Source organism: Xiphophorus hellerii, chromosome 23, assembly GCF_003331165.1.
Source record: "Xiphophorus hellerii strain 12219 chromosome 23, Xiphophorus_hellerii-4.1, whole genome shotgun sequence".
Lineage (NCBI taxonomy): Eukaryota > Metazoa > Chordata > Actinopteri > Cyprinodontiformes > Poeciliidae > Xiphophorus > Xiphophorus hellerii.
Window position 1 is genome coordinate 15,918,281 of NC_045694.1, and position 23,587 is coordinate 15,941,867.

At 37.5% G+C, this 23,587-nt stretch overlaps 3 protein-coding genes and 1 long non-coding RNA gene across 4 annotated transcripts; all 4 read left to right on the forward strand.

Moving 5' to 3' along the window:
- Positions 1–41: 41 nt before the first annotated feature.
- Positions 42–1,805, forward strand: LOC116714138 (uncharacterized). Its single transcript, XM_032554480.1, has 4 exons — positions 42–554; positions 624–676; positions 747–1,100; positions 1,177–1,805. The coding sequence occupies exons 1-4, from the start codon at positions 529–531 to the stop codon at positions 1,668–1,670; spliced, it is 927 nt and encodes a 308-aa protein (XP_032410371.1). The 5' UTR covers positions 42–528; the 3' UTR covers positions 1,671–1,805.
- A 774-nt stretch (positions 1,806–2,579) lies between these two features.
- Positions 2,580–6,434, forward strand: smtnl1 (smoothelin-like 1). The gene is made up of 5 exons (XM_032554639.1): positions 2,580–2,817; positions 4,495–5,087; positions 5,184–5,298; positions 5,401–5,552; positions 5,736–6,434. Exons 1-5 carry the CDS (start codon positions 2,749–2,751, stop codon positions 6,091–6,093), a joined length of 1,287 nt encoding a protein of 428 aa, XP_032410530.1. The 5' UTR covers positions 2,580–2,748; the 3' UTR covers positions 6,094–6,434.
- A 952-nt stretch (positions 6,435–7,386) lies between these two features.
- Positions 7,387–18,688, forward strand: LOC116714223 (zinc finger protein 252-like). Its single transcript, XM_032554640.1, has 4 exons — positions 7,387–7,810; positions 16,992–17,089; positions 17,166–17,241; positions 17,345–18,688. Exons 1-4 carry the CDS (start codon positions 7,510–7,512, stop codon positions 18,130–18,132), a joined length of 1,263 nt encoding a protein of 420 aa, XP_032410531.1. The 5' UTR covers positions 7,387–7,509; the 3' UTR covers positions 18,133–18,688.
- LOC116714233 (uncharacterized) lies at positions 11,983–12,988 on the forward strand. The gene is made up of 2 exons (XR_004338027.1): positions 11,983–12,214; positions 12,612–12,988. It is a non-coding gene; the product is annotated as an uncharacterized LOC116714233 (long non-coding RNA).
- Positions 18,689–23,587: the final 4,899 nt, after the last annotated feature.

The window sequence follows — 23,587 nt, forward strand, 5'->3', positions numbered from 1 at the left end:
AATATTAAATGTTTCACAATTAATTTGGCTTTTTAAAACATGGTAAATAATTACTGAACTACGTGGTAATTTTGTCAAAGTTTGGTTCAGTTCTGAAATCTAAAAATGGGCAGTAAAAAGTCATAATGCAGCTCATAATTAAAGAACAAAACAGAATGTGGTGTTTTGCATAATTACTGGTTTTCCCTAAAGTTACATGGATTTACACACACATTTTTTTTAAACTTCAACTTATTCAACAACAGTCAGTGAAAGCTCAGATGTTGGTGTCTTGTTTAGAGTTAGGCCTTGCTCAGGCTAATATTGAAATACAGGTGGAAGATATTCCATTCTGAGTTGAACTCCATCAGAAATATTTACCTAAAACCTGTTACCTAAAACCTTTAATATTGTAACTATCTGCTGTGTTTTGGTCTCCTTGTTAGGAGTCAATTATCACCAGCTGTGTGTTGTTAGGCAGCTAAGTTCTGATTGAGCAGCATTTATGAACCATCACCTTTGCCTCTGGCATCACATTAGCTGTTCAACATGGTCACTGTAAAGATCTTGCTGAGGTAAGGGAAACATTTGTTGTGTCCTTTGAAGCTTAATAGAGTAATTTACTCATGTTTAATGTGTTTCAGGGTTTCCCTCTTCTGCTTGCTGCTTGTGGATGTTTATGGCTCTCCAGTGAAAGGTGAAGTATCCCATCTACTAAGGAAAAGTGTAGTTAAACCTGTTTCTAAACATCATTTCTGTTCACCCAGGCTCAAAATCTCAAGGCCAAGGCAGACCTAGTGACTCTGGAGGAGATCATGGCATCTACCATGCTACTGGCTACTCTGCACCTGGCTCCTACAGCTCAACTGGAGGCATTTCTAAGCTAGTGACAAAACATCTAGCTCAACCCCAGTATGTTCTGGCACAACCTGTGCCCGTAGGCCGGCCCTTGTCTGTGCCCAGAGGAAGATATACTGCAAGCGGTGGTTCTCTAGTCCCTCTTCAAGGAGGCTTTGTTGGCTCATACATGCCAATTCTGGCAGGTTCTAGTCCCCTGGTTCCTCTTCCAGCAGTGTATGCTAGCAGTCCTCCACAACCTGGAACTCAGGCTAACTTCCCTAGTAAGATTCTAAGAAATCACTTGTAAGTTTGTTTGGGTGATCCTAAATTAAGTAAGCTTGTCATCTTTCTCTCCAGAGATGCAGTGGGTTATAGCCCCTCAAGCCTTTGAGGAAACCACAACAAACGCCCAGCCTCAAGGCTTGAGCATTGTTGGGCCACCACTCCCTCCAGCACCTTCTGCACTGGCCCTTCAGTCTGGAGACACTTCTAAAGTTGTGAAGGAGGCTGAGATTGGGAACTACCAGCAGCAGATGGAAGCGTTTGGTTACCCATCTGACCGTGTGAGGCCTGGTCTGGGTCTTCCACCTGTTGCTCTGCCAGCTTCTGGTGTGGGTGGCTTGTTGGGCTTCCCTTCTCCCTACACTCTTCCTTACCCCTTCCCCTACCCTGATTTATACTACAGGCGCCTGTATGGACTGTACCCTCTTGGCACCTACACTACCTTCAACAAAAACCATGAGAAGGGCAAAGACTACTACCAGACCATCCACTATCTGAAAGAACATGGCTCTGATGTGCCACAGAACCCTGGCTCTCAGCAGCAGCAGAGGCTTAAGATGCCCCTTTAAGTCTTTGTGTTAAATATGACAAAGGTGGGTTAACGGTTGTAACATACTAATGTATCTTGCCATTGGTTTAACTTTTTTCTTGTAGATGGAGTCTTAAGGTTCTACCATGTCTTTTAATAAACTTTTCCTCCAACATCTTGTGTCGGCGTATTACAGTTTAAAAATTAAGTGGGGTGGCGTAGGGGATGGCGCGACCCATGTTTGGAGGCCTTGAGTCCTCGAGGTGGCTGTCGAGGGTTCGACTCCCTAGACCAGACGATATTTGCCGCATGTCTTCCCCCTTTCCTGTCAGCTTACTTTCATATAAGGGACACTAGAGCCCACAAAGTGTCCCTTACATGACACTTTTTAACCCCTTCAGGGATAAAATAAAGTGTGGGAAGCTTGGGGTGTCTATTTGAAACCTGAGATGCAAACTTTTTTCTTTTTTTTTTTTAACCACAAAGTGTGAAGCTGAAAAGGCCATGTGGGACTTGACTGGGTGAGATGCTTGTTGGAACAAAGTTCTCTAGCAGCTCCTGCAAAGTCTCCCAATCTTGTCTTGCTGAATTAAGGCTATAGCTTGGTTCTTTAGTCCAGCTCAAGCATACTGCAAGTGTTTTGCTGACATTGTCTTCGGATTCCATATAGGTTAATTTTGAGTGTCACCTTAACTCAAAGTTAAGGATGAATACTTTCATTGCAGAACTGCTTATGCACCAGTGAAGCTTATCTAGAGGGAACTTGTACATTAAATGGGTTTGCTGCTTGTGGATCTGTGTACATTTGTGGTTTCCACAGCAGAGGCAGCTGTCAGGCCGGTAGGACTGCCACTACGGCTCTATTTTAGGATCTTGCGTTCAAAAGGTCAGATAAAGAATAGGAATCCTCACAAAGCAGGGGGAGGGGGATGTTGGCCAAAAGGGGGTGAAGGCAGATGACCACCAATACATCTCTGATACAGAGCTGTGTTGTCTGAGAGGGTGAACCAGAAACGGATGTAGAATAAGTAACTGGATTTAAACTTATTGGATTTAGAAGAAGGTAAAGAGCAACAAACTTGATAAAGTAGACTAACTTTATCTTTTATTTGGATATCATGGATGAAGAACCACCAAACCAAGAGAAGGAAATGACCTGCCAGTCAGACACCATCAATAATAACCAGGTCAGTTTTGTGCTTTGCTTCACATGTTATTGTGATTTGTATGAGAACAAATTTAGTGATTAGCAATTTAGGATCCATACAGAGATCGCTCAACCGGAGCATTTGTGGCCACGGCAGGTGTCGTGAATCCGTGATTCTGGCTGCATATGTCGCGTTGCACCTGTTCTTACTCTTTACTGAATGACTCATTCGTTATACAGGGTGATGCACACTGGAGCTTCCTATTCTTGCTGATGACTTGGTGCTGGGAAACCTGACCCGATGTGAATGTTATTGTGGGAGGTCATTAACAAATGAGGGAAAACACGGTGCAAAGATTCAGATTAGGCAACACTAAAATACAAGTTAAAAAATTAGGACCTTATATTTAGAAGTTTCAGATATTAGGTGATGTATATTATGAAGTGATTTAAAACTATTTTTGGTTAACAATATTGACCAAAGTGCTACATAGACGATGAAAGTATATTGTGAAACATTTAACACAAAATGTAACCCATTTATGTTTGAATCCTGTGAAAATAAAATATGCTGTCTGAATCTTAGTTGGATAAAGCGTTGAATGCTTTTGTGCAGTTCTTTGCAAATGCCTTGTCTCGTCCTCATCTGCAATAAGCAACTGTTGCATCTACGTTTATCAAAGCAATTTATATGGGATCCTTGAGAACTTTAACCTATCAAAATAGTATACTTTGTTTGAATTTATTTTACTCAATGCATGAAAAATAACAAATATAATTTGAAAATTTTAAAAATAAAGTAGGAAAAGAACCACAGCTTACAACCTCCATCCCCAAAATGTTGCCCTCAGAGGAATAGAAATTGGTTAGAATGTCCAACAACAACCAAGGAACTGACCGGAAAACACTGGAACACCGTCGTCTCTGATCACCATGGACTGAGAGCATAAAAGCTAAGAAAGAAGCAGTTTCTCCAAAATGAACACTGTTGAGAGCAACTAAATTATGCAGCTGTCCACATGGATAAGTCAGATGTTTAAAGGAAAAGTTTATGGTCAGAGGAGACAAAGACTGGGCAATGCAGCTACAGTAATCAAATGTTTGGGGGGAGGCTTTTACACCTACATACTGGATCGGCTGTCATGCATCATGACAAGGGTCTGCTCCAGTGCAAGTGGTACATTTCCATTGCACAAAGTAGAGTGCTATTCAGGAAGAAGTATAACTAAATTCTTTAAATTGATCTTATCTATCTACACGACTGAAACACAGTTAGGTGTTAATGATCCCAAGTCATCCAACTACTTTTGAATGTAAATCAGCTGACCAAAAACCATATGTTGTCCTTAAAAACTAGGACAGTGGCAGGAAACCAAACCTCTTAGATGGTAGAATCCATCCAACAAGTTTCTACCAAGTGAAGCGGTGAACTAATCAGTCAGAATTGTGTAAGAAGCTTGTTGATAGATTAAAAAAAAAATGGTGTGAATTCTCAGCAACAAAATATGATTGATTTCTCAAAGTTTTCCGGGGTTGTATGTGTAAAATAAAACTTATACGGATAATTTTGGTTTCACCATAAATTCAAAGTTTTGTGTCCTTTTCCTTTTTATTCATTAAAGTTATTTGTTGCATAACTTTGAAAAATAGCTTAAATACGGGCATAATTAATGAGATTCACTCTTTGATATAATGTTGTATTTCCTGTCTTGTCCAGCTGGACAAACCAGCACTGGATGGGTGTGAGGACTCAGAGGACACCACAGAAGGTCAGAGGGTAACTGATGTTGCAGAGAGCAAGGAGGCAGAAAAAGCACAAGATAAGGCTAATGCAGAAGATCAAAACAACATGGAGGATGTCTCTCAGTGTGCTGAAGAGGGTGGACAAGATAAAGAGAATAAGTCCGCAGTTGATGACGTGAAGGAAGCTGAATTAACAACAGAGAAACAAGATGGGAAAGAAGATGTGGAGAATGGCGACAAGAAAGAAGAGCAGGTGGATGAGATGCAGAATCAAGAAAGTGGGAACATCACGGAGGAGATCAAGGACATGGAGGGAGCAAAGGTAGAGAACCAAGGAGAAAATGTGAAAAACAACGAACCAAAGGAAAGTGAGCAGGACAAACATGCAAAACAGGAGGAAAAAGTGGTGACCAACAAAGAAAAGGTAAAGGAAACAGAAAAACAAGTGAAGCCTAAAAGAAAGGGGGCCCCTCCCTCTTCCATCGCTCGACCAAGAGCCTCTGCACGTTCTATTCGAGCGTCCAATAGAAATGACATTATTGCTAAGTTTCAACAAGGTGCTCCAGAGTGAGTAATAGCTAAAATATCTATAAACTCTTACATTAAAATGAGATTCCAAAAAGCTTGAGGAAATTGCATTTTCTTTCTCTCTTTTGTATGTAGGACACCGATAGCTCGCAATTTCGAAATTCAGAAGTCCGCTACAGCGATGGCAACTGGAGCTTCAATCAAACAGAAGATTCTTCAGTGGTGCCGCAACAAGACACGCAAATATGAGGCAATTTCAACATGTTGAACCCATCAAAAACTCATAAGATTCAGGTCATAATGTCGGTGCCAAGAAGAAGACATTACCTGTACTCTTCTTTGATCCCTGTAGGGTGTAAACATTGAAAACTTCTCCTCGTCCTGGAGTGATGGGCTCGCGTTCTGTGCTCTAATCCATCGCTTCTTCCCTGATGCTTTCGACTACAGCTCACTGAAACCAGAGGAGAGGGAGAAAAACTTCACTTTGGCCTTCCAAACAGCAGAGTAAAGATTGATTCATTTTAAACATATTAACAATTAAATACCACATTTAAAAACCTTTAAACTCAGAGTATTTAACATATATAATGGGACCAGATAGTTCCCATTCAAATCTGTAGAAACAAAGATGTTTCTCTGACCTTTGTGGCTCATCAGATTTCTCTCTCTGCTGCTTTCTTCCTCCAGGTCCCTGGCTGACTGCTGCCCTCTACTGGAAGTGGCTGACATGATCATGATGGGAAATCACCCAGACCCGATGTGTGTGTTCACATATGTGCAGTCCCTCTGCCACGGCCTCTCTAAAATAGAGAAAGAGAGGAAGGACAAGGAGGAAAAGGAGAAGGCTGGAACCGAGAAAGAAGAGAAAGAGGAAGGCAGTGATGCAGCAGGAGAGGAATCATGTGCTGACTGTGAGAAGATGGAGAACCAAGAAGAGAAACTAGAAGAGGACAAAGAAGCAAAGGCAAATGAAGAAGAGGAAGATTGCCCAACGAGGCGTCAGGATGAAAATGCTGAAGGAGTTTTGGTTGAGGCAGAGACTTAGAACAAAACTGACAGAAAACAAAATACTGAAAAGACCAAAGATTACTGTTGATGATGACTTAGTTCAGTGTTGCATACAGCTGTCTCAACTCAGATGCTAGTAATTTAATGTTCCAAATATATGGACATTTTTTGTCTGTTGTGCTGTGTTTATCACTCTTTATTTTAATCACACTCCAAAAAAGATAACTTCTTCCCATAAATGTGTGTAAATAAAAAAAAGTATAATAAAACAATGGATGAAAGTATTACATAGAAATCATTGAATGGAAATTAAAGATGTATTGGTGGATTTGTTACTGAAAAAACAAAACATGACAATAAATGTAACATTAATGTTTTTTTGTTTAGCTTATACAAACAAAATATATACTCTTAGTGAAGCATGTTCAGTAATGGTTTTTGACATGGGCAGTATGGTTTTCTGCTCAGAGCGCTGCAATGTAGCAGAGAGCGCAAGCATAAATGCCAGCATTTTGTAGGGGTCTGCTGCCCTATTGAGGAGTGAATGAAAGTTAAAATTGATTCAGCGACGAATTATGTATTTTTCCTCCAGCTGTTGTCAATAGCAATGCCAACAAAGGGAGCTAAATCTTGGTATGTTTCCTTCTCCTGAATGTCATATGCACAATACTTTTCTACATATTGTTGAGGAAGTGTTTTCACAATTTTCTGAGACTGGTCTGCTGTAAGTAAGTACCACTGCCTAAACGTCTATGTTAATTTGATCAAACACTTTGTGCAGAATTACATTACATTTTGACCTGCTGCGGGATTTAGAAGATTTTTCGTATTTTGATTAGTTGGCAGGCGGCACTTGGCTTACCTGAGGCGCATTCATGCAGATTTATCCTCCTACAATTACTATATTGGTATTTTATTGGATTTTAAGGACTGCATTTAATCACATCTAGTATTAAATCGAAAATACAGATTGGTCAAGCATTAACTGCATTAATCTACTTTTGACAGTGGATCTTTAAATTATAGTTTGAAATGTGATATAAATTTGCTTTTTATTTTCATTAGGATCCCCTTAATGTCAAAAATGAACACAATTTATAGGTTAACCATGTCTGGACTGAATGTTTTACACTGAATACCTAAATATTAATAGATAAAAACGTATGAACGCTGAAACCTTTAAACTTTTCAGTTAAAAAAAGAAGGATCTATTTAACACAAAACTTTGAGTCTGAGTGCATATCTGACAAAGTTTTCATAATTTCCACTGAACCAACAAAAACTTTTGAACCAACAATAAGAAGCTGCGTCTTCTTTCTAAGCGTTACGGTACTCGCCCTCTTTACTACCCGGAAGGAAGACTGTTGTGTAGTTTGTTTCCAGGGCTAACACACACACACACACAGACAGGGACCCTGCTGTATTGTTTTCCCAACATACTTCCCAGTAAAACATGTCCGCAGACATGCCAGCGGCGCTCGGCAGCCTCAACATGGAGTCGCAGCTTCTGTCCATCATGAACGTGTTGGTGAAAGCTGCTGTAGCGGAGATCGTACAGCTATTCTCGGAGAGCTCCGAGTCTACGCGGCTGCATCTCAGCCAGAGTCTGAGGGAGAACGAAAACCTGAGGACGAGGATGAAGGTGATGAGGAGTGAGCTGTTTTCCCTGAAGCTCCAAACCAGGACGAACCGACCGGCCAGCCGCTTCTCTGCCTTCAGGGGCAATGTGACCAAACCTCGGCCAAAACTGCAGGGTAAACGACCCTCCCTTTTTTCAGCACCACTTTTACTCTAATAACAATAAAGCAATAAGGAGTGTATTGCTCCCCACACGTGGAGAGCAATAGGTTGTTACCAACAGGGCCGGTGTTATGCCCAGAAATGCATGCCTGCCGAGAATTGCATCCCCTGTCGCGGGAGCGCGCATCTTTCTAAACTCTCGCATTTTAATGAGGAAACGGACTGAAATATGACCGAAGACGAAACTTTTAAAGATATTCGTAACAATATCACGTTTCTTAAACATGTCAGCCTTAAAACGGTGGGTTTTATATCGCAGATTAATTGAAATAAATACGGTTTTTACACATTTATTGAGACAAATGAGTCGAACGTTTTTCAGTCCGTGTCTGAAGAAAATGCTCTCCGCATTTGGTTTGAAATTTCCCGATTTTTCTTTTAACATCATATTAGCTTAAAGTATTACAAAACAGAGGCCCATTATGTAGAACATTTTATATCATGCTTAACTGTCTAGCATATTAATGTAGAGGGGATGCATTTTAATGACTGAGCCTGCCAATATTTGTATCCCCTGTCTATTGTTGATATGAAACGTATAGCAGTTGCACAGAGAATAAGTGTCATTACGTAGAAAAGGTGAAGTCCCTCTTAACTCTTCATTTCTTCAAGTTAGCAGAGGGATGCATTTTCTGGCATAGCAAATTATTACCTTGCCAATATATGTAGGCCTTATATATTTTCCACAAATATAATTCTACTGATACAAAATGTATACCAGCAGTTCATAAAACAAGTGTGATTGTATAGAAAAAGTAATTTCACTCTTGACTCTTTATTTCTCCATGTAAGCAGGGGATGCATGTACAGCAAAGCCTATTATTAGCCTGCCAAAATATGCATGGCCTCTCCATGTTCTTCAAATATTATCCTATCGATATAAAACCCATACCAGTAATTCATAGAACATCTCTGATTATGTAGAAAAGGTGAAATCCCTCTTTAATTCTTTATTTCTCCATGTTACCAGGGGAAGCATTTTTTTGGCAATATGGATGTCGAGCCTGCCAAAATATGCATGCCCTACCTATTTTCCTCAAATTTTATCCTATTGCTATGAAATTCATACCAGCAGTTCATACAACTACTCTGATTATGTAGAAAAAGTTATTTCACTCTAAACTCTTTACTTATCCAAGTTAGCAGGGGATGCATTTTTTGGCAATATGGATGTCGAGCCTGCCAAAATATGCATGCCCTATCTATTTTCCTCAAATATTATCTTATTGATTTAAAACTTATATCAGCAGTTCATAGAACAAGTGTGATTTTGTAGAAAAAGTTATTTCACTCTAAACTCTTTATTTATCCAAGTTAGCAGGGGATGCATTTTTTGGCAATATGGATGTCGAGCCTGCCAAAATATGCATGCCCTATCTATTTTCCTCAAATTTTATCCTATTGCTTTGAAATTCATACCAGCAGTTCATACAACTACTCTGATTATGTAGAAAAAGTTATTTCACTCTAAACTCTTTATTTATCCAAGTTAGCAGGGGATGCATTTTTTGGCAATATGGATGTCGAGCCTGCCAAAATATGCATGCCCTATCTATTTTCCTCAAATTTTATCCTATTGCTATGAAATTCATACCAGCAGTTCATACAACTACTCTGATTATGTAGAAAAAGTTATTTCACTCTAAACTCTTTATTTATCCAAGTTAGCAGGGGATGCATTTTTTGGCAATATGGATGTCGAGCCTGCCAAAATATGCATGCCCTATCTATTTTCCTCAAATTTTATCCTATTGCTTTGAAATTCATACCAGCAGTTCATACAACTACTCTGATTATGTAGAAAAAGTTATTTCACTCTAAACTCTTTATTTATCCAAGTTAGCAGGGGATGCATTTTTTGGCAATATGGATGTCGAGCCTGCCAAAATATGCATGCCCTATCTATTTTCCTCAAATTTTATCCTATTGCTATGAAATTCATACCAGCAGTTCATACAACTACTCTGATTATGTAGAAAAAGTTATTTCACTCTAAACTCTTTATTTATCCAAGTTAGCAGGGGATGCATTTTTTGGCAATATGGATGTCGAGCCTGCCAAAATATGCATGCCCTATCTATTTTCCTCAAATTTTATCCTATTGCTTTGAAATTCATACCAGCAGTTCATACAACTACTCTGATTATGTAGAAAAAGTTATTTCACTCTAAACTCTTTATTTATCCAAGTTAGCAGGGGATGCATTTTTTGGCAATATGGATGTCGAGCCTGCCAAAATATGCATGCCCTATCTATTTTCCTCAAATTTTATCCTATTGCTATGAAATTCATAACAGCAGTTCATACAACTACTCTGATTGTGTAGAAAAAGTTATTTCACTCTAAACTCTTTATTTATCCAAGTTAGCAGGGGATGCATTTTTTGGCAATATGGATGTCGAGCCTGCCAAAATATGCATGCCCTATCTATTTTCCTCAAATTTTATCCTATTGCTATGAAATTCATACCAGCAGTTCATACAACTACTCTGATTATGTAGAAAAAGTTATTTCACTCTAAACTCTTTATTTATCCAAGTTAGCAGGGGATGCATTTTTTGGCAATATGGATGTCGAGCCTGCCAAAATATGCATGCCCTATCTATTTTCCTCAAATTTTATCCTATTGCTTTGAAATTCATACCAGCAGTTCATACAACTACTCTGATTATGTAGAAAAAGTTATTTCACTCTAAACTCTTTATTTATCCAAGTTAGCAGGGGATGCATTTTTTGGCAATATGGATGTCGAGCCTGCCAAAATATGCATGCCCCCTCTATTTTTCTCAAATGTTATCCTACTGATATGAAACTTATACCAGTAGTTCATAGAACATCTGTGATTATGTAGAAAAAGTTATTCCACTCTTAACTCTTTATTTCTCTATTTTAGCAGGGGATGCATTTTACGGCAGAGCCTATTATTAGCCTGCCAATATCTGCATGCCCCCTCTATTTTTCTCAAATATAATCCTATTGATATAAAACTCATCCCAGCAGTTCATAGAACATCTGTGATTATGTAGAAAAAGTTATTCCACTCTTAACTCTTTATTTCTCCATTTTAGCAGGGGATGCATTTTTTGGCAAAGCCTATTATTAGCCTGCCAAAATATGCATGCCCCCTCTATTTTTCTCAAATATTATCCTATTGATATGAAACTTATACCAGCAATTCATAGAACATCTGTGATTATGTAGAAAAAGTTATTCCACTCTTATCTCTTTATTTCTCCATTTTAGCAGGGGATGCATTTTACGGCAGAGCCTATTATTAGCCTGCCGATATCTGCATGCCCCCTCTATTTTTCTCAAATATAATCCTATTGATATAAAACTCATCCCAGTAGCTAAGAGGATAAGTGTAATTATGTAGAAAAGGTAAAATCCCTCTTGACTCTTTATTTTTTCAAGCTAGGAGGGGGATGCATTTTTTGGCAATATCGAATTTGAGCCTGCCGATATTTGCATGCCATACCTATTTTCCCCAAATATCATCCTATTGATATAAAACTCATACTAAATATTAAATATTAAATATTAAAATATTGAACTTTGCAGATGTGTGAAGTACAATCATGCTAGTGTTTATGTCAAATTCAATTAGTGAAGAACATTTCAATACACCTGGCCTTGATCTCTAATAAATAAATTACACATAACAGCTCAATAGCTGTTGAGGCAAAAAACATAATCAACAAACTTAAAATTGTTCTAGGATACAATTACGTACACTTTTCTTGAGTAGCTTTAATGTAACTTAATAAACAAAAAGGACTTGCAGTTTGTGAAAGTACAAAACTGGAATGAGATGTATTATGTGAACCATTATATTCATTACTGTGTTTTCATAAAATTAACATTTACAAAATGACAAATTTCACAAGATGTACACACATATATATGTAGACATATTAAAATTTTCTGAATGCCATTTTTATACCTTCAGTGGCTTAAGTTGGAGAAAATTATAAAAAAGTAAACACTAAGTGATGCTTTCTTTTACCATAAATCCCAGAAATACCTTAAATAGATGTGTGTTTCAATTCATGAATAGACAGACACCATGTGCGCCTGCCTAATATGCCAATATGATGTACAGTTTCTATTACTTGTATTTGTTTATGAGACCAGACATTATCAAAAAGGGATGATTAGACAACTGAGATCTACACAGAGGATTATTGTTCCACTTTCAAAAGAACACTAACAAATGGAATTATTTAAAAGAAAAAAAAACGCAAAAAAATACCATTAAGATTATTTTATAACATTAATTTAAAGATGCGGTTTGTCAGTGGAGACTCTACAGACTCTGCAGACACTGTGACAGTGAGGACACAGAAGATCACATGTGGGTAAGACAACAATGTAATGCAGTGAAAAATCAATTCAAGCAAACCATATACCATCCTTAAAATAGTTGCAAAGTATGTAGATATACAAAAATAAATCATAATAAAATAAATAAACACCCAAGGCAGGTAAGTGGGAAGTAGCTTAAGTTTTTTTTTTTTTAAGTACAGTCGTAAAACATTAAACACAGTTGCTTGTGGTCCTAGAATTTTTTTACCTCCATACATGTCAGGAACATGCTGTCATCTCCTCAAATAAAGGGCTACCAATCATATATTGATAATTAAGAAGAAGCTTTATGTTGACAAAACCCAAAATCACCTTCAGTAAACAGATAAGGAGCTAAAAGAAAACATTCTTTATGTTGTTATTTGACCATTTTGTATTATGTATTTACAGATCACATGTGACAGATGCAACTGGTGGTACCACCAAGGCTGCATTAAGGTCCCACAAACCGACACAGACTGCTGCTGTGCAATGTGTTTATAGATTTTATGTTTGTACCAATCTAATTCGTTAATGACTGCAGTTCAGTGGATTTTCAGTTTAAACATGTGACATAATTTTTGTTGACTTAATTGGTTTTCCAAAGATTTTTGTTATGAATATTCTTTTGTTGAAATTAATGAAAAAAAAAGTGATTTAATTTTTATGTTAAACCAAAATAAAAATGGTTTGTGCATGCTTTACATTTAGCAAAGATGCATTGTCAGATTTATTTCCTTCAGTATCCTTGCAATAGCGATAATAAAGAAATAACATTTTCTACATAATCACATTTGTTCCCTTAACTGCTGGTATGAGTTTTATATCAATAGGATGATATTTGGGGAAAATAGGTATGGCATGCAAATATCGGCAGGCTCAAATTCGATATTGCCAAAAAATGCATCCCCCTCCTAGCTTGAAAAAATAAAGAGTCAAGAGGGATTTTACCTTTTCTACATAATTACACTTATCCTCTTAGCTACTGGGATGAGTTTTATATCAATAGGATTATATTTGAGAAAAATAGAGGGGGCATGCAGATATCGGCAGGCTAATAATAGGCTCTGCCGTAAAATGCATCCCCTGCTAAAATGGAGAAATAAAGAGATAAGAGTGGAATAACTTTTTCTACATAATCACAGATGTTCTATGAATTGCTGGTATAAGTTTCATATCAATAGGATAATATTTGAGAAAAATAGAGGGGGCATGCATATTTTGGCAGGCTAATAATAGGCTTTGCCAAAAAATGCATCCCCTGCTAAAATGGAGAAATAAAGAGTTAAGAGTGGAATAACTTTTTCTACATAATCACAGATGTTCTATGAACTGCTGGGATGAGTTTTATATCAATAGGATTATATTTGAGAAAAATAGAGGGGGCATGCAGATATTGGCAGGCTAATAATAGGCTCTGCCGTAAAATGCATCCCCTGCTAAAATAGAGAAATAAAGAGTTAAGAGTGGAATAACTTTTTCTACATAATCACAGATGTTCTATGAACTACTGGTATAAGTTTCATATCAGTAGGATAACATTTGAGAAAAATAGAGGGGGCATGCATATTTTGGCAGGCTCGACATCCATATTGCCAAAAAATGCATCCCCTGCTAACTTGGATAAATAAAGAGTTTAGAGTGAAATAACTTTTTCTACATAATCAGAGTAGTTGTATGAACTGCTGGTATGAATTTCATAGCAATAGGATAAAATTTGAGGAAAATAGATAGGGCATGCATATTTTGGCAGGCTCGACATCCATATTGCCAAAAAATGCATCCCCTGCTAACTTGGATAAATAAAGAGTTTAGAGTGAAATAACTTTTTCTACATAATCAGAGTAGTTGTATGAACTGCTGGTATGAATTTCAAAGCAATAGGATAAAATTTGAGGAAAATAGATAGGGCATGCATATTTTGGCAGGCTCGACATCCATATTGCCAAAAAATGCATCCCCTGCTAACTTGGATAAATAAAGAGTTTAGAGTGAAATAACTTTTTCTACATAATCAGAGTAGTTGTATGAACTGCTGGTATGAATTTCATAGCAATAGGATAAAATTTGAGGAAAATAGATAGGGCATGCATATTTTGGCAGGCTCGACATCCATATTGCCAAAAAATGCATCCCCTGCTAACTTGGATAAATAAAGAGTTTAGAGTGAAATAACTTTTTCTACATAATCAGAGTAGTTGTATGAACTGCTGGTATGAATTTCAAAGCAATAGGATAAAATTTGAGGAAAATAGATAGGGCATGCATATTTTGGCAGGCTCGACATCCATATTGCCAAAAAATGCATCCCCTGCTAACTTGGATAAATAAAGAGTTTAGAGTGAAATAACTTTTTCTACATAATCAGAGTAGTTGTATGAACTGCTGGTATGAATTTCATAGCAATAGGATAAAATTTGAGGAAAATAGATAGGGCATGCATATTTTGGCAGGCTCGACATCCATATTGCCAAAAAATGCATCCCCTGCTAACTTGGATAAATAAAGAGTTTAGAGTGAAATAACTTTTTCTACATAATCAGAGTAGTTGTATGAACTGCTGGTATGAATTTCAAAGCAATAGGATAAAATTTGAGGAAAATAGATAGGGCATGCATATTTTGGCAGGCTCGACATCCATATTGCCAAAAAATGCATCCCCTGCTAACTTGGATAAATAAAGAGTTTAGAGTGAAATAACTTTTTCTACAAAATCACACTTGTTCTATGAACTGCTGATATAAGTTTTAAATCAATAAGATAATATTTGAGGAAAATAGATAGGGCATGCATATTTTGGCAGGCTCGACATCCATATTGCCAAAAAATGCATCCCCTGCTAACTTGGATAAGTAAAGAGTTTAGAGTGAAATAACTTTTTCTACATAATCAGAGTAGTTGTATGAACTGCTGGTATGAATTTCATAGCAATAGGATAAAATTTGAGGAAAATAGGTAGGGCATGCATATTTTGGCAGGCTCGACATCCATATTGCCAAAAAAATGCTTCCCCTGGTAACATGGAGAAATAAAGAATTAAAGAGGGATTTCACCTTTTCTACATAATCAGAGATGTTCTATGAATTACTGGTATGGGTTTTATATCGATAGGATAATATTTGAAGAACATGGAGAGGCCATGCATATTTTGGCAGGCTAATAATAGGCTTTGCTGTACATGCATCCCCTGCTTACATGGAGAAATAAAGAGTCAAGAGTGAAATTACTTTTTCTATACAATCACACTTGTTTTATGAACTGCTGGTATACATTTTGTATCAGTAGAATTATATTTGTGGAAAATATATAAGGCCTACATATATTGGCAAGGTAATAATTTGCTATGCCAGAAAATGCATCCCTCTGCTAACTTGAAGAAATGAAGAGTTAAGAGGGACTTCACCTTTTCTACGTAATGACACTTATTCTCTGTGCAACTGCTATACGTTTCATATCAACAATAGACAGGGGATACAAATATTGGCAGGCTCAGTCATTAAAATGCATCCCCTCTACATTAATATGCTAGACAGTTAAGCATGATATAAAATGTTCTACATAATGGGCCTCTGTTTTGTAATACTTTAAGCTAATATGATGTTAAAAGAAAAATCGGGAAATTTCAAACCAAATGCGGAGAGCATTTTCTTCAGACACGGACTGAAAAACGTTCGACTCATTTGTCTCAATAAATGTGTAAAAACCGTATTTATTTCAATTAATCTGCGATATAAAACCCACCGTTTTAAGGCTGACATGTTTAAGAAACGTGATATTGTTACGAATATCTTTAAAAGTTTCGTCTTCGGTCATATTTCAGTCCGTTTCCTCATTAAAATGCGAGAGTTTAGAAAGATGCGCGCTCCCGCGACAGGGGATGCAATTCTCGGCAGGCATGCATTTCTGGGCATAACACCTGTCCCACGATTGTTTTGGAGCTACAAGATTTCGGGGGCCCAATTCCATTTTTTTGTAATTTGCAAGCCCTGTCCTTGGTTAGGCTTTTCGAAGTCGACATTTAATAGTGATACAAATAAAATTACAGCAAAAGAAGACTTTTAATACATTCAAAAGTTAACATGTGAACCTATAATTACAAAGAAACTTGTTCAAATAAGACATAAGTGAAGAAATAAACAAAGAAACTACAAAATAACAATCGATAAAAGGTGCTACAACTTTAAATGTTCAGACGTTTATCTTTGAGCCATTTTAAACATGACATATAAAAGCAGTTATCATTCAGAGGAAATATATCACTAACCTTGAGAGTCTGAATGCATGATAATTAGTTTATTGGCTAATATTTATTGAATAGAATAATAGAACTGCTATTACAAAGAGCAGTGACATTGCAATAAGAATATATGTTCAACATATGCTAATAAAGACCTAAAATGCAATGCTGCCTATTTATATTATACATATTAGATATTTTTATGTTCTGGAGTTATAGTGTTTGGTTTGAAGAAAGAAAATACTTATTCTTTGTGTCAGTTTATTGTCAGAACCAGATGGAGGATATGAACATAATTTCTTTTTTTTGTATAGGCCTCTAGGATTGCTTTAACCTGAACTGACCACCAGAGGTTGACTTTGTACCAAGGTCTTTCTGCATTGGTGTTGTGCCTGTCACAACAAAGTACATTTGAAGAGTCTTCTTGATAGAAAGAAGACTTTGCCTCATTAATCTTTGCAGTGTTTTTTCTCACAGTTCTGAACACTAATGTGTTCCATTCATCTGTCTTTATGCCAACTACTGTTTTTGTCTGTTTTCTCCTTTCTCTTCAGTGTTTATGAAGCCAACACAGGGTGATAAAACCGTTCTTGAAACTGCTTCCACTTCTGTTACCCAAACCAAGTCGTCCTCCTCCGCTGTCCAAGTGCAGGTGAATATCGTTTTATGCTGTTGTGAATCTGTTTGAAGTGTTGATTTGCTCAGGTTTCTGCCTGATTGTTTGCCAGTGTGCAGATGTGGACAGTCCAGAGGTCATTCTGATCAAAGATGAGGATGATGTTGTAGGATCTGCGCCTGACATTGGTGAGTCGGCTTCACCGGTGCTGTTTGCTGTTCTGTTTTGTAGGCAAGATAACGATAAATACGTAACAAATAAACGTTGGTGTCCCTTTTTTTTTCCTTTTAGGTCAAAATAACTTTGAAGAGGATTGCATGCAGGCTGCAGGGAATCAGAGCTTAGACTCATCCGGCTCATCCTGCTTGATCGATAATAACAAGCAGCTGAGGATCGTAAATGTTCACAGCGTAGGACAGGCGCCTCTACAGGAGGATAGTGACATCCTCTTCTCTGCCTCTGAGCTTCAGGCTTTGAGCGTTCTGTCTGACCACAGCATCCCTACGGAGACGATTCTTAATTTCACGAGTGGTGCGAATGGCCGTGTACCAGTAGGAGCGGTGCAGGAAAACTGTAGTGAAGTGGTGAGAAACATCCAACATGAAAGGGATCCTTCCACTCGGAGAGCTTCAGCAGCAGGGAACCAAGCATTAAATTCCCCCACAGTGGATGCAAATGGACAGCCCAGCCACTTCTCTCAACAGCACAACGTCCTCCCCAACCCGATCAGCAAATCTCTGGACTGCGGCTTCTGTGGCGAGCACTTCCACAGCCGCGAGGAACTTATCCTGCACCGTGCCGGACACACCGGTGAGGTGCCCATGCCTTGTTCCTTGTGCAGCAAGACTTTCGCGAACAAGACCACGCTGGCTATCCACATGCGAATTCACACCGGCGAGAAGCCGTACGCCTGCATGCAGTGTGGGAAACGCTTCACACAGAACGGCAGTCTCAAGATCCACCTGAGGACGCATTCTGGAGAAAAGCCGTTCTCGTGCAGCCAGTGCACCGCCAGTTTCAACAACCCAAGCAACCTGCGCAGACACATGATCACGCACAATTCCACCGTAGGGCTGTGATCTTTAATTAAGTGGTCAGGATCTAGATTTTTTTCTCTTATGACTTCCTGGAATAACGTTTTGTTTATCATAATACAACAAACCGCAGCCGCACAGCAGTGTTGCTGAGTCAGAGTTTGACATTTGGGTTGCAGTGTGAGCAGCAGAGGAACTCCTGACTTGATCCCTGAAATGAAAAAAAAAACCCAGAAATGTGATTCAAGTATTTCAGAGCATTGTTAATAAGACATTTAACTTTACATTTTGTTCTTATATTGCATATTTAAAGCCCCAGTGTTAAATACCAAACCAATCATACTGCTGGTTGAAGTTATGTAATTAATTAATTGAAGAACCATAAAAGCAGGATATTAATTTTAATCTTTCGACTTCAATGTCTTGACAAGACGCTGTGTGAACAATGATGTTTAAAATTCAATAATTTGGTTACTTCACAGTCATGGGAAAAAGTTATGGTGTTGACACACATTTTGTGATTAAATACAGTACAAAAGGTATCTTTTATAGGTTGTAACGTATCACGTAAGACATTAATAAAAGTGGCACAAATACGGGGCCTGGTGCCTCAGCCTTCCAGTGCCTTGGTGGTTCTCTGTGCTCAGGTGAATCTCGGGTCTCAGTGTCCATGGCTGGATCTGCTTCAGTGTAGCTGGGGAACCTTTGAGTGTCGGTGGCTCCGATCTCCTCCATGTCTGCCTGGTGTCCTTGGGGACTTGGGGACAGGTGTGTGGCTCCTCACACTGACTATTGAACATTCGGGAACACTTTATTTGAAGAGCTGTGCATAAGACTGACCTTACATTGTCATAAACATGACATAGCGTCTGTCATGAACATGAAGGAGTCTTTATGAATGTTTATATCTGTTTTCATAAAGTGTAATTTGGTAAATAATGACACTTTCAATGCAAAGTTGATTCTTTTAATTGACTTTTAATGTAAGTTTTAATGCAACTTTGGATAAAAATGTAGTTATTTACCAAATAATGCTACGTTGACACTTTAATGCACTTTTAATGCAACTTTTAATGCATATCTGCATTAAAAGTTGCATTATTTACTGAAAGACACTTCATGACAATAGTCATAAACATTCATGAAGACTCCTTCATGTTCATGTCATAAACATGTCATGTCAGTCTTGTGCACACCCTTTTCATTAAAGTGTTACTCAACATTCTTACTAATGTAAGAATGTTACTGATGAGAAACCTTATATAGCCACACAAGTGCACCAACACTGTTTACCGATGCATTCTATATTGGCTGTGGTTGCCACTAAATACATTGTGCTATAATTAGTACTGTGTACTTTTCAGTGACGATATGCATATGTTGTTTGTCACTGTGGTTTCTCTCTTTCTGCAGGTGTTTTCCTGTAGTCCCTTTATCCTTCTTTCTCTCCTTTTCTTAAATCCATCTTTCTCTTTTAGGCCAGTGTCGAGCTAGCTCTGGCTGTTGGTACTGCCATTGTGCATTCTTTCTGGCGCTTGCTCGACACCATAAAACCATTTCCTCTTCAACAAAATCTCTTGAAGGGCATGAGGACCCCTAAATGTTTATGTCTCCTTCAACATTGCTTATGTATGAACCCAATATGTGAACCGTCAACAGTTGCTGCATGTTTTTTTCTTTCTGTTGGAAGGACCTACTGCTAACTCAAAATCACAAAGACCTCTATCCCATTTCCTTTTATTATGCAGTTAATTAACTAATTAGATTGATACAATTATTTTAGTTGTTCTCCTTTTTTATTAAAATTAACTGGTATTTTTAGCTAATTGCATAAATGCAAAAAATTTATTTTGGTTATTTTAAGCCAATAAAGCTCATTGAGATGAGAAAGTTTGATAACTAAACTGACCTTTTGCCATAAAAACAGAAACACCGTGTGTCACTGCCAAAACTTTGGATCATGACTGTGTATTTACATGTTGTTATTCCTAGTACTACTTAGTACTATTTAGTTTTTGTGTTATAAATTTTGTTGATTTTTTTTTTAAATCTTGCATAAATCTTTTTCTAGTTTTTTGTTTTGAATTTTTCTCCACGTCATTGTTTCAGTCATTTAAAGCCTTTTTTGTTCATTGATTCTCTTTTGAATTTAGTTCAGAATATTTACTGAAATTAATTAGTTTAAACTTTATAATTTTCAAACATTGTTTGATAAATGATTCAATTTAAAACGTTTTTTTTTTTTGTAGTTATCAAAAAAACATATTTCAGGTCAGAACACAAAGCTTATTCTAAATTATTGAAAATATTTTTGCCAAAAGTAAAAGAGCTACAATACCAGAAATATGTGTTGCTTGCCCTTTTTAAGATTTGGGAGCATTATTATGTTTAAATCTTTTAAGTTAACACCCACCCTTAAAATAGATGTTGATTCACTTTATTGTATTTTATTATCAGTCAAATGAACTATGTAGAACATTTCAACATAACTTTGAGATTTTTTATTTTTTATTTTCAGAATTTATTTAAGAACAATTTTAAAATTAAGAAAAGAATGACTGTTCTTATCTGGGAGCAGTATTTGAGATGTATTTAAAGATCCTTTAACATACTATGCATTTTGAAATAACCGTCTGAGTTTTCATACATAGCATAATGATTTGTAAAAATAGACAAAGGAAGACAACATTTCCTTTTTTGTGATTGTGTGCAATTTTCATTTATAAACAAACTTCCTCCAACTTTATTGCTTGATTTCCAAGTTTTTATACTTGACAAATAGTTTCTGACTTGTTTTTTGTTTGATTTGCTCTTTAGTGTTGGATATTCTGTAAATAAATGGTTTTCCACACTGCACGGCCAGAGGGCAGCACTACTTGTAAATATTTCTTGTGTGTCTAATATTTCTCATTCTGAAGAGCGTTCAGTGGGGGCTCTCAAGGAAACTGTGGGGAAATTCCTTGCATTGTTCCTCTTTCCACTCAGCCTTTCTTAGTGTGAATCATGACTGAAACGATTTTTGGATTACTTCATGAACGTATTTTATTTATTCACATGTTTTTGGTTTTACAGAAGTTAACTATTTTGCAGGGGGGTTTTTTATGGAGCGTTTTGATTTTTTTCTTTTACTAATAAAAAATGTAAAAGTGTAGTGTGTATTTGATGCACACATGCTGAGTCAGTGCTTTTTAGAACCACTTTTCAGTGCAATTACAGCTTTAAGTCTGGATATGACTCTACCAGCTTTACATAGCTAGAGATTGATATTTCATTCCTATTCCTCTACACAAAAATAATTTGAACTCAGTCTGAATGGAAAGCTTCTGCAAATATTATTTTTCAAGTCTTGCCTCAAGCATTTTATTGGATTTATTGGCCTGGGCTTTTCAACTTGAATATTCTTAGATTTCAGCCTCAGCCATGCTATTGAAGCCAGGAGAATTAGGTTTCTTGAAAAGGCTTGTTGTTTCACTTTTTATTTAGGGATATCAGAGTAAATGGGATTTAATACAAATATATTGCCAGCCTTTTCAGATTTCTATTCATAAAACAAAATGTGTGAATTTTAAAATGTTAAATTATTTTAGAAAAGTAAAACAAGCAGATTTCATATAAGCAAATCAGGAAATGCCTAATATAGTCATCAAGAAATACTAAAGAGGTCAGTGAGTCATACACAGAAGCGAATAGTCACTGGTTTTTATGTGACATTTTCTCGTATTAGTGTGGAATGCTCCTGCTATTCCCGCACGGAGGGCACCCAAGCTTCCCCTTCGTGACCATTGTTCTTGGGCAATCAATGAAATGACATCAGTGTGTGTTCGGAGGCGGAAATACATGGGAGGAGACAGGAGGCGGCACTGCAAACGGAATTTAAATCCCCTATTTTACAATTGCAATAACCAACCTGGTCACACAAGGAGATGTGTGTTTGATCAAGAGGGTTTAATCGTAGACTGCTCGCAGGGACTATACACACCTGTACGACACATTCTGAGTGCGACGTGTTTACCGTAAAGCCTTTTAAATCCCGCCCTCCGTTTGGTAGAAAACTCTGATGTCGTTTGGTTTTCCACAAGGCTGACCCACAGGACAGGGAAGGAGGGGGAGAAAGAGAGAGAGAGAGAGAGGGCAGAAAACACTAAAAACGGAGTAGTCTGGAAGGGGTCGGGGCTTGTATTCCCTCAGCAGGTGAGTAAATCCATAATTATTCCCAGATGTTTGGTTGCAATTTGCGCTTTCCTTGCCTCCCTCCCGTTACTCGCACATTTTGAGGGCACTGCAGCGTTGGCAAGGAGTGGTCGCTTTTTCGACAGATGAGCACGACTCTCGGTGGCTAACGTTAGCCAACGATGCTAATCTAAAAGTTCAAACGGATTAATCTGTCAGTGAACTCTGCGACTCAAAAGGCCATACAGTACCAACGAGTGTGACTGTAAATGCCAGGGCAGGTTATCTGTAAACGCCGCTTGGCCGCTATGTTTAAATTATTTAGCGGATAACGTTTTTGCTATGCTAACGTTAGCTCCCCTCTCGGAGGGCTATGTGGGTTATTGTGATGCTAACGCTGCAAGACAGCCAATCCAGGTCATTCTGCTGCTGAGCGAGCATTCAGCTCAACAGAGCTGATTCCTATCTCATTTAGCGGGCCGGTGGCGTTTACAAAGCACCCAACGTGAGTAAAACGTACAACTCCTAAACAATTTGTCTTTTTTTAAAAACGTATTTCTGCTGTTTGATGACGTCTTCTTCATTGCTGCTGACCCATATTGCCAAATAATCTGTGTGATTTCTAAATCACTGGAATGCTGGCTGCTCCTGACTTGAGATGGTTCTCACTTTGGGGGCCACATTTCTGGCCTTTTTACGCCGCAGCTGATCATTTGAACGTTTGAGAGAAAAAAAAAAAAAAGATGAAACTGAGTTTTTTTTATTTATTTCAATTTCACAACGACATTGGAAACACAGCTGGGCAGTGTGCTACCGGGTTTTCCTGCAGAACTGAATACAGAGTAAAAGGAAAACATATTTTAATTGTTTAATGTTAGTTGATGATATCGTAAGAGGTAAAATAATTGACGTGATCAAGTTGCACTAGTAAACACTTGAGTAGACTGGCGACTTTTCCCACAGAAATGAACTAATTGAGTCATTCTAGTCTGCCTCTCATATGTTGCCAGATTGTCCTATAATTGATTCAGCGGTCTTAAAAACTGATCAAATGTTTTGCCAGAGTCACACAGAATAAAACGGACATTAATTTGAAGCGAAAACCTGATTAGAAAAATTCAAATTTATGAGCTTTAATCAGTTTTCATTAAGAGCTTTTTCTTCTCATCTTAATGATTAACTAGATGACAAAACAAATGAGCATTTTTCAATAACGATGAGCCACTGTATCAAGAGAATTTTATTGCTTTCATAGAAAAGTCTCAATAGAGGCTTTAAGCTTATTTTAATATTTCATCACCTCTACTCCTTTTGTTGATGACTAAACCTG

What these genes read in the sequence shown, in the direction of transcription:
- LOC116714138 (XM_032554480.1), top strand. Translation starts at nt 529, where the DNA reads ATGGTCACTGTAAAGATCTTGCTGAG. An exon ending in TTATGGCTCTCCAGTGAAAG is followed by an intron (nt 677 to 746) that starts GTGAAGTATCCC and finishes CTGTTCACCCAG; the next exon opens with GCTCAAAATCTCAAGGCCAA. An exon ending in AACTCAGGCTAACTTCCCTA is followed by an intron (nt 1,101 to 1,176) that starts GTAAGATTCTAA and finishes CTTTCTCTCCAG; the next exon opens with AGATGCAGTGGGTTATAGCC.
- smtnl1 (XM_032554639.1), top strand. Translation starts at nt 2,749, where the DNA reads ATGGATGAAGAACCACCAAACCAAGAGAAGGAAATGACCTGCCAGTCA. An exon ending in ACACCATCAATAATAACCAG is followed by an intron (nt 2,818 to 4,494) that starts GTCAGTTTTGTG and finishes TGTCTTGTCCAG; the next exon opens with CTGGACAAACCAGCACTGGA. An exon ending in TTTCAACAAGGTGCTCCAGA is followed by an intron (nt 5,088 to 5,183) that starts GTGAGTAATAGC and finishes TTTTGTATGTAG; the next exon opens with GACACCGATAGCTCGCAATT.
- LOC116714223 (XM_032554640.1), top strand. Translation starts at nt 7,510, where the DNA reads ATGTCCGCAGACATGCCAGCGGCGCTCGGCAGCCTCAACATGGAGTCG. An exon ending in ACCTCGGCCAAAACTGCAGG is followed by an intron (nt 7,811 to 16,991) that starts GTAAACGACCCT and finishes CTTTCTCTTCAG; the next exon opens with TGTTTATGAAGCCAACACAG. An exon ending in AGGATCTGCGCCTGACATTG is followed by an intron (nt 17,242 to 17,344) that starts GTGAGTCGGCTT and finishes TTTTCCTTTTAG; the next exon opens with GTCAAAATAACTTTGAAGAG.